Raw genomic sequence first — 9,848 nt, 5'->3', positions numbered from 1 at the left:
AAACTTTGCGTGCACACTCCCACTAGGCCGAGGAAGAAATGCCACCCTTTTCACATTGGCCTGTTATAGCGCCACCATGAGGCCACAATAACCTACCTGACCCGAGGAGCACTTGTTCTAGTTAGAAATAATTTTCCTTATAACACACACTTGATTATGATGCTCTTGACACACAGGTGATTGTAAGATGGTCAGCAGGGATAGCAGATTGTACAAGCCACCTCCTCCGGTGGACATCGAAAAGATGAGAATGAACATGATAAAGGAGCAGAAAGCCTTTGCTCTCATCAAGGAGATTCTCAGTAAGTAGAGTATGAACTTTGTGGTTTGTTCCAAGGACGAGTTTTGTTGTAGTAAGTGGGGTAGTACTAGAAATTCACAATCTTTTTTGTCATCAGAAGAGCAGCTTCCGTCTCACAATATGGCCCCAAGCTCCAACGGAATGAGACTTTCATGTTGAAGTTAAAAAATGACTCTATAATAGCTGAACATACTGATAAATAGGGCTGCAACTATCGATTATATTCTCAGGGATTATTCTATTGATTACTTAATAAAAGAGAAAAAGGTCAAAGTTGTTCATGTTCTTTGAGCTACAATTCCTGTTGAAGGGTGTGTTTATTATTATCATTATCCTCATCATTATTATTATTACATCGAATAGTTGGATTAACTGTTGCACCCCTAAAGCAGGGGTCTTCAACGTTTTCAGGCCAAGGACCCCCTAGCTGAGAGAGAGATGAAGCAGGGACCCCCTCTATATTGTATACAATTGTGTTTCAGATTATAATTTTCTTTGTTTACTTGGTCTGCTCTTTTTTCCCTCTACACCAAAACTCTTTGCCAAAAATAGCCGATCTACAAGCTCACAACGCCTCGCAGCGCGAGGCGTTGTGAGCTTGTAGATCTGCTATTTTTGGCTAAAGTTCTCCTCCGAAAAGGGATGCTAGGGTTCAAGAGGTTAAGGTAAAAAAGAAAAGTCCTATCACACAAAGATTTGGCGGACCCCCTGTAGTAACTCTGAGGACCCCCTAGGGGTCCCGGACCCCCTGTTGAAGACCCCTGCCCTAAAGAGAGGCGTATGGTTGTGTTGCAGCCTACGTGGGCTTCATGTGGATGTTGCTGCTGGTGGCGTACGGCCAGAGAGACCCCAACGCTTTCCTCCTGACCAGGCACATTCGGCACAGCTTCAGTAAAGGCATCTCAGACAGCATGACTCTCCAAGACGTTTTCACCTGGGCTAACACTTCTCTGCTCAATAATCTTTTTGGCACTTATCCAGGTAAGACATCATATTCAGGAAAGTTACCACATAATACCTGCAAGTCACCATAATGAGACTAAAATATGAAGAGCATTGACATTGAAAGATAATCGGCATGTGCTATACTGCCCTTCAACGTGCACTAACACAATGTACCGTATTTATTTGTCTCAAAGGTCAAATCAGCCTTCATGATATTGGGGGATAAACAATTACCTCATGAACAGATATACAGTACAACTAGTGCAAAATCTCTTATATAGCAGCCAGTTGAAACAGTTTAATGCCTTTTTTTAAATCATTTTGATTACTAACTGCACTTTGCCTTTGTAGGACAGTATAAAATGTAGCATGTCTGTCAAAAGTATTTAAAAGAGTTAAATGGCAGTTTTTACACTTTTTCTCTATGGGTGAAAAACATTTGAAAAGAAAATTCACATATATCACTAATATATATTCTGATTCTGACGCTGGAATTATTTTTATAATTTTATGATATAATGCTAAAAGAATGTTGTCAGAGAAGCATTGATATGGTTTTTCGTAGGATTCATCACAGATGGGAACTCCAAGCTGGTGGGCAGTGCCCGTCTTCGTCAAGTGAGGGTGCAGAAGAACTCTTGCCCTATTGCCAACGTCATGAAACAGCGTGTGCATGATTGTCATGCTCAATATTCATGGGAAGTAGAGGACATGGGCTCCTACGGCTTAGGCTGGAACCACTCTATGAAGGATAACGCCTCACAGAGCCGTCCCACTCCCTGGAAGTACCAGACGCAGTCTGAAATCAGAGCCTACCCTATCTGGGGATACGCTCTATACAGAGGAGGTGGTTTTGTAGCAGATCTTGGCCCTGACTTACAAAATGCCAGCAGGTACTGTACAGTATGTTTTCAGGTAGTTAATTAAAAATGCTGAACATTTAATTAGTGATACAAAGTTTAGACCATGTTTCTATAGAAATATGATTTGTTTTCCCTAAAAAAAATCATGACTGTCGATATACAGTATAAGGTTTATAAGGTTTTGAGCTATGAAAAGTATCATTTGCCATTGATTGTGTCCATGTGTCTACAGCAACCTGCAGTATCTATTCAAAAACACCTGGCTGGATACGTACACGAGGGCAATCTTTGTTCAGTTTACAGTGTACAATGCCAACGTCAACCTATTTTGCATCGTCACACTCATGCTGGAGACCACGGCCATCGGTACAACTGAGCATTTGTGTCCAATAATGCTACTTACTCAGTAAATCTGCTATAGTGAAATGTTACATGTGATGCCCATGTGAGCTGCATGGGTTTAATGATTTATGATTTGCCAGAAACACCCTTAAACACACTTAAATGTTTCGGTATAAATAGAAGCCATTGTGTTGACAGTGACATAGCAATGAGAAGTTCTCATATTATGTTCTCAGAACATATACTAAATTAATCTACATGTGATAACTTTCAAATGCTATCTCTGGATTAGGAGCATTCCAGTTCCGCAGCGAGCTGCAAAATGTCAGTCTCTACCATTCCCCTGGTGGCCTCCACATTTTTGTCTTGGCCGCTGAGGTCATTTACTTTCTGTTCATCCTATACTACATGTTTCTTCAGGTAAGCATTAACCACTTGAAAGGTATGCCTAGTATATACGTACATACCAGAAGAGCACATACAATCGATCCATTTGAAAAATCAACAATTCTATTTTTCTATATATTCTATAGTTTAAATTACTGTACAACACTGGAAAAATAAATCGATCAATCGATGGGATTTATAAAGGAAGAAGAGATATAACATACAATGCTGTTTATAATAAGCTCAAAACTGCAGTCTTGTCATGCAGTGCCAGCATGTGATTCTCTCAGAGCCTTGCTGCAATACTTCCAGGAGAAAAATAGTGATTAATCTGAAGGATGCCTCTGATCTTCAGACTTGTGCTGTACTTGAATTTAAACCATCTGTGAACCTCTTTGAAGAGTTGGAAGAGTGTCCACACCCAATGCGTGATCAAGAGTGTCTTACACGCTTGATGAAGGTCCAGTGGGACCGAAACGTCTGTCAGTTTTAATAAAAGAGGCCGCTGAGCAAGAACAGTGTGCAGGATGTTTTGTTCATGAAAATATTTTTTTCAAGTTTGCTTCAAATATTTATAATACCCACAGACAGACTTAAAACGTCAAACGTCAAACGTCAAAATCTTTCAAACTTTTTTAATCTACAAGCCACGTCACAAATCACGTCAACAATGTCTTGACAAAGTATAAAATAGGGCAATCATTTATGAATAATTTAAACAGATGTAATATGCACAGACACAAGGTTTCTGCCCGACAGCGACAGTATTGTACACATTACACAAAATTGGATCATGTTGCACAAGCTATATTCCATTCCAGGCTGCATTTATATCCCGACAGGGCAAGTTGATGAAGCAGCAGAGATGGACTTACTTCAAGAGCAAGTGGAACTTGCTCGAGTTGGCTATCATTGCCCTCAGCTGGAGTGTCCTGTCTCTCTTAATCAAAAGGACTCTGCTGGGAAACCGGGAATTAACCTACTACCGAAACCACAAAGACCAGTAAGAATCATTTAGCGTTTTGCTTTGGTGAATGATACCTGCGCACACGCACATACAGTAGACAGACCCTTTTATAGACGGCGAGCCTCTTTCAGAGTCACGCCGTAAAGAAGGAATGTATTAGCTACTCAAGAGAGCTTGAAGATCTGCTATTTTTGAGGAATGTTCACCCCAGAATAGGGATTCTAGGGTTCATATGAAACATTCTTTTTTTTTACTGCATATAGATTTGCCAACTTCCATGACACAGCCATGGCTGACTTGGTGCTGGGGCATGTGATCGCCGTCCTGGTTCTCTTCGCCACCATCAAACTATGGCACCTGCTTCGACTGAACCCCAAGTTGAACTTGATCACGGCCACGCTGCAGCGCGCCTGGACCGACATCTCAGGCTTTCTGCTGGTCATGGCCATCATGTGTGTTGCCTACTCTGTTGCCGTGAGTTTGGGTATTTTTTTCCCCCAAAACAGTTGTTCTCATTCTGCCTTCATGGTTCTTCTTCTGTCTGCTTCTTTTTGGCTTAACAACAGCAGGGTTAGCCACTGAGTGACTGAAGTTTCACAGCCAATGGCGCAAAAGTGCAATCGTCCCTCAAGGCTATGGGATGTACTGTAGTCTATCCAGACGCCGGGGCTGTTACTTGCGCAACCATTTTAGAGTAAATGATGATGCTTGGTTTCAGTCAGTCAGGCTGGATGATCTTTTAAACCGGCATGACTAAACCTCTGTGGGATTGCCTAACACGAAAACCTGAACATCAGTAACTGATAAAGTTATGGAACTAAACTATATGAGATAAGCTATTGTTGTACTTTTACTGCTCCCTGCATGCGTCATTTAAATTGAAAGCTCTTCAGAATTTCATACATGGTCCAGCTACTGTATATGGGGGTCATACCTATGTTCCCCGGACCTATGTTCCCCCACTAAGGTTATGGTTAGGGTAACATAGGTACGGTCCCCTGTATATGCTAGCTTTTGATCTTATTTGATGTTTCTCTGCATGCCTCAGAGAATTACCTGGGCTGTGCCAATTTGTTTAATGCTTTCACTTATCTCATGTGTGCACCTGTGATTGACGTGGTGGTACTGTACCACCACTTCTATCGCGGTAGCACTAGCACACACTGTACTATACCGTACCATTATTATGCATTCACTATAAAACCATTGTCGGTTTTCCCCTAATGGCAATTTTATATTTTGAGCGAACCTGTCTTCAATATATTCATGATTTAATATGAACAACTCTCAGCTCTCAGTCCTGTATAACTTTAAAGTGAAAAAAATCCACACTGTTTGTGAAAGTTTTTTAAAAGTTTATTTTATTTTTGTAACATATTACTGTATTTTTCTAGTGCAATTTGCTGTATGGATGGAAGTTGGCTTCATACAGGACTCTCAAGGACGCTGTACTGACCGTGATCAGTTTGCAGTTGGGCATCTTCAATTATGAGGAGGTCTGTGAGATTTTATTACGGCCATTGGTTATTGTTTTCCTTTTTTTTGCATTTTTTTGACATTGGTATCTGCAATTATGCAGCCGATGTGTCCAGATCTTTAAGCGCTTTCTCCTTATTTTGGGTATGTCAATCTGGAGAAAATGTCAAAGCTTTCACAGATTTTAGTTTGCAGCAGTTGCATGTTGTGACTCGTTGTGAGCCTGTAGTTTAGCTATTTAAAAAAAATAATGATAATAATAATAGGACTTAAGTGGTTAAATAAAAATGTAGGCCTATTTGTGTTTATATTTATTTTTTGTGTATAAGGTAAATGTTCTCAAATATAAATTGAATCAAATCAAGTTTTACAAATTCATTAGGAAATGTTGCACTTTTTGACAAAATATCAGTTAAAACATAAGTAATTGTGGTCTAGGTCTCTCCAAAATCGGGATCAGTATCGGACCCAAAAATCTGGCATCGGTCAGCTCTATGTGTACATCTTCCAATGGGCTCAGCTCACATTGACGTCTATGTAGTTGTGGAGTGAGGTGGAGGTTTTTCCATGTTACATGTACTCTTTGAAGAACTTGCTATCAGTGTTTTAAGTTTTAGTCTGTGTACAGTACATGAGTGGATGTTCATTGGACCAAGGTAGTCGGTATCAGCTCAGATGAATTGATGCTGATGCTTCCTTAACAGGTTCTGAACAACAGTCCAGTGCTCGGGTCGTTGCTCATTGGATCATGTATCGTGTTCATGACCTTTGTGGTACTCAACCTCCTCATCTCCGTCATCCTTGTAGCATTTAGTGAGGAGCAGCTGCATCACAAGGTAGTTTTATTGGAATGCTATTTTTTTTATTTAGTGTACCAGTACTATTGTTATGATATATTTATTTTATGTCATTGAAAGTTCTGAACTGAGTTTAAGTCATCTAGTTTGCTCTTGAGCTAGATTAGGGGAGCTACTGTATGCCCTCAGTATGACAGCTACACAAAGCCTTTGTATCAAACTGAATTATTGTTTGGATCAAATTTCACTCCAGAAAAAACTTGCAATAGCAAAATCCTCATAGTTCTGCAGTCTTCCAAAATGTCTCATGCCTCTCTGCTGGATATGCCTATGCCTTAAGTCAAAAGTACAATATTTGTCTTTGTTGAGTGAAAGTCATAAGCTTTAAAAAGAAAGAAAAAAGAATAAAAACGTAAAGTACAGATACTTGAAAAATGAAATGAAATACAGTACTCAAGTAAATGTACTTCATTACTGTCCACCTCTACTCCACAAGCACCACTTGAATCTGTTGACTCTGTCTTTTCCCTGTTCCCCAGCCCTCAGAGGAGGAGGAGCTTGTCGACCTGATGTTGATGAAGATTTGCGGTCTCTTTGGGATCAGATGTAAAGATCTAAGTCACAACACCAGCCCTGAGGGGAGTGGCGGCTCTGACTCAGCGTTTAATAATGACAAAAAGATCCTCAACAATTCTATTGACGTAACCACTTAAACCCTATAAGTTTTTGCTGAAAATAGCAGCTCTACAAGCTCGAGCTTTTTAGTCCAGTGGGAAGAAAGGGTTATCATGCACCCCCCCCCCTCAGAAATATGAAATATGTACAAAATGATGAGCTATGTTAAAAAGTTAACAGTTTTATGCAAATTAGTGCTGCCATTATGGAAAAATCTATTTTCTCTATATCTCAGCCAGTATTGCAATTAAGTGAGCAAATAGGGTGTCTAGACCTATGTTCTGAGGATCATAATGAAACTATTCTTAAAGTGATCTGTACCTGCGTGCTGGTTGCAAATAAGTGCTGCCATTACAATGTAATCAAAATTGTACCAATTATTACTTTGCCAACTTTTTAAGCCATCTGCAAAATAATTGCTTTCACCAAAAACTTTCTTCAATCATAAAGGTGTCTACTGTTTACTAACACCAGTTAGAGTTCCAATCCAATTCCTCTGGGAACGTTGTGGCAGCCAAAAGTTTAGAAGGCCTGGTGTGAAAAACCAATTATGACTAATATGAGCTTGTGGGATTTTTAATTAGGGGTGAATCCATTCCAACCATGATGTGTACAAAATGATGAGCTATGTTAATTCCAGGGGGTGCATGATGCCTTCTCTACTATTTAGAGCTGCTATTTAGCCGAATGTTTGCCTGTGGCTCAGGAGGTAGATCGGCCAGTTCGATCCCCAGAGTAAAGGTCCTTACACACCGGCGAATATGCGAATATACGCAAAATTCGGATTCGTTCCGAATAATTAAAAGACGCTTTTTCGCTTCGCGAAACTGATGTGGACGCTTGCATTGACTTTATAAGGTTTAAAAAAAAAAGGATTTATTCGCATGAAGAATTCGCCCCGGTGTGTAAGGACCTTAAGTGTTGAAGTGTCCTGAGCAAGACACTGAACCCCTAATTGCTCCCGATGAGCAGGTTGGTGCCTTGCAGGGTTACCTCCACCGTCGCGTGTGAATGGGTGAATGTATATGCACATTGTAAAGCACCTGGGATAAAGGCGATGTAGGGCATAGCAGTGGTGGCCATTTTGTGGTACCACAGATAGAAACCCCATTCATTCCCTCCATAGAGATTTCCGAAAATATTTATATAAATTATTTTAAGGAAACAAGCCATCCAGGCTCCAGGTGAATCATGACCATAAAACATTTGATTCCATGTGAAAAAATATTTGAATATTTAATTATATTTTATACTATATTTAATAAATACCCTTTTTGTGGTTTTCAAATATTTTTACATTCACTGGTCTGGTCTGTACACTCACTCTTAGAGTTACAGACCAGTAAGGGTCAATTTGGTTCCTCACTATCAATCAACTATCAATCACCTAGCTGGGGACCCCCTGGAACACTCTCAAGGACCCCTGGAGGTCTACAGAGGTGTAGCTCCTTCACCACATACCGTAATTGTAATTACCGCTGTGTCTTTGAGATTACTGGTACTGTACATTACGTTTTATGTATTTTAAGCTTCCAGGAAATTCTCTTCTTTTATCTTGCCAGTTTTGACCCCGTGTTTCAAGCTGCTTAGACCAATGATGAATAAAGTGATCTCATGTTTCATAGTTGAATAGAGGCAGAGATGCGCCTGCAATTACGCACAATGTTGTAATTACATTCATGAGGTCACACATGTGCAATTACTGCCATATTAATAATCATTTCCTTTTACTTAAATCACAATGTGAAACCCATCCACCATGGTTTTAATTACCTAATCAAAAATAGAAGAATGCCAGCACTCATGGAACTGTACTTCATGTACTTTTTATTCAGACAGGCACAGTCAGCTTTATACGGATCATCCCGTGGTAATTAGACTATACAGTACTTGAATGAGTTCTGCTCACATTCTTTCTATAGTTAAATGAATCAGTTAAATGAACTCCAACATATTTCAAAAGTATTTCATAAATGCAATAAATGAAATAATATCTATACATGAATGAAAACTGTGTAAGAAGTAGTGAAAATAGCAGATCCACAATCTCCCAACGTGTCATTATGAATGAAAACTGTGTAAGAAGTAGTGAAAATAGCAGATCCACAATCTCCCAACGTGTCATTAACTTGTAGATCTGCTATTTTCACTAGTTTGGGTCCCGGGCAAACATCTAATTTCTCTTTTGGGTCTTGAGCTAAAATGTTTGGGAACCACTGCTCTAAAAGGTGAACAAATTGAGCTGGTCACGTCAGATATCGGGGGCCTATTACATGAAAGGAGAATTAAATAAGCCTGGATTTAAGTCAAATCCAGGTTTGACAAAGTCTGGTCCGTACAGCCTGGTTTATTCCGTTCCATGAATGCCAAGCCAGGCTGAAAAGGAGCGACTTTGTCAGGCTAGACCTTGTCAAGCCAGGCTGTGTCGAGCCAGGATGGTAAAGCCAGGCTTCACGTAGCTCATGGAACAGTGGCGTTCCCAGGAATTACATTCAGGGCAGGTGAGATCCCCCCCCCCCACGAAGGGGGTAAAGTTATTTTCAGTGCAAATATAAAGTCCAAAAAGTGCAGTGTCACAACACCAGTGGTGAAAGAGTACTCACATTTTTTATTTAAGTAAAATTATCAATACTGCAATATAGTACTCTGTTAAAAGTCCTGGAGTAAAAGTAAAAGTAAAAGTCCTGGAATTCAAAATGTACTTGAGTAAAAATACAAAAGTATTGGCATCAAAATGTACTCATTATGCAAAATGTCCCATTTCACGTTTTCAAATGTATAAAAATCATTTGAAAATAGCCGATCTACAAGCTCACAATGTGACGCATTGTGAGCTTATAGATCGGCTATTTTCAAATGGCCGAAATGTATATAGGGCTGAAGTGGTTAATGTATGTTTTGTAATAATCTGAATCTACAAAGTCACTAGTAACTTAAGTTTTCAAATAATTGTAGTGGAGTAAAAGTATAATATTTGCCTCTCTGAGATGTAGTGGAGTAGAAGTAAAAGTACTGAAAACTGGAAATAACTCAGGTAAAGAAATAATACCTCAAAATTGTACTTAAGTACAACACTTGAGTACATGTACTTTACA

General features: G+C 39.6%; 1 protein-coding gene across 1 annotated transcript in view; it reads left to right on the top strand.

Moving 5' to 3' along the window:
• Nucleotides 1-8,763, top strand: part of LOC308106245 (polycystin-1-like protein 2) — a 48,267-nt gene extending 39,504 nt beyond the window's left edge. Inside the window, exons 36-45 of the mRNA XM_080457301.1 lie at nt 177-302; nt 1,097-1,282; nt 1,812-2,139; nt 2,342-2,475; nt 2,744-2,871; nt 3,681-3,841; nt 4,069-4,279; nt 5,200-5,301; nt 5,986-6,117; nt 6,618-8,763. Coding sequence (XP_080313427.1) covers nt 177-302; nt 1,097-1,282; nt 1,812-2,139; nt 2,342-2,475; nt 2,744-2,871; nt 3,681-3,841; nt 4,069-4,279; nt 5,200-5,301; nt 5,986-6,117; nt 6,618-6,791 — 1,682 coding nt within the window. The 3' untranslated portion in view covers nt 6,792-8,763. The remainder of the gene's footprint in view (nt 1-176; nt 303-1,096; nt 1,283-1,811; nt 2,140-2,341; nt 2,476-2,743; nt 2,872-3,680; nt 3,842-4,068; nt 4,280-5,199; nt 5,302-5,985; nt 6,118-6,617) is intronic.
• Nucleotides 8,764-9,848: the final 1,085 nt, after the last annotated feature.

The sequence above is a fragment of the Gymnoscopelus braueri genome, assembly GCF_963280865.1.
Source record: "Gymnoscopelus braueri genome assembly, chromosome: 18".
Taxonomy (NCBI): domain Eukaryota; kingdom Metazoa; phylum Chordata; class Actinopteri; order Myctophiformes; family Myctophidae; genus Gymnoscopelus; species Gymnoscopelus braueri.
This window is presented reverse-complemented; position numbering and strand designations above follow the sequence as displayed.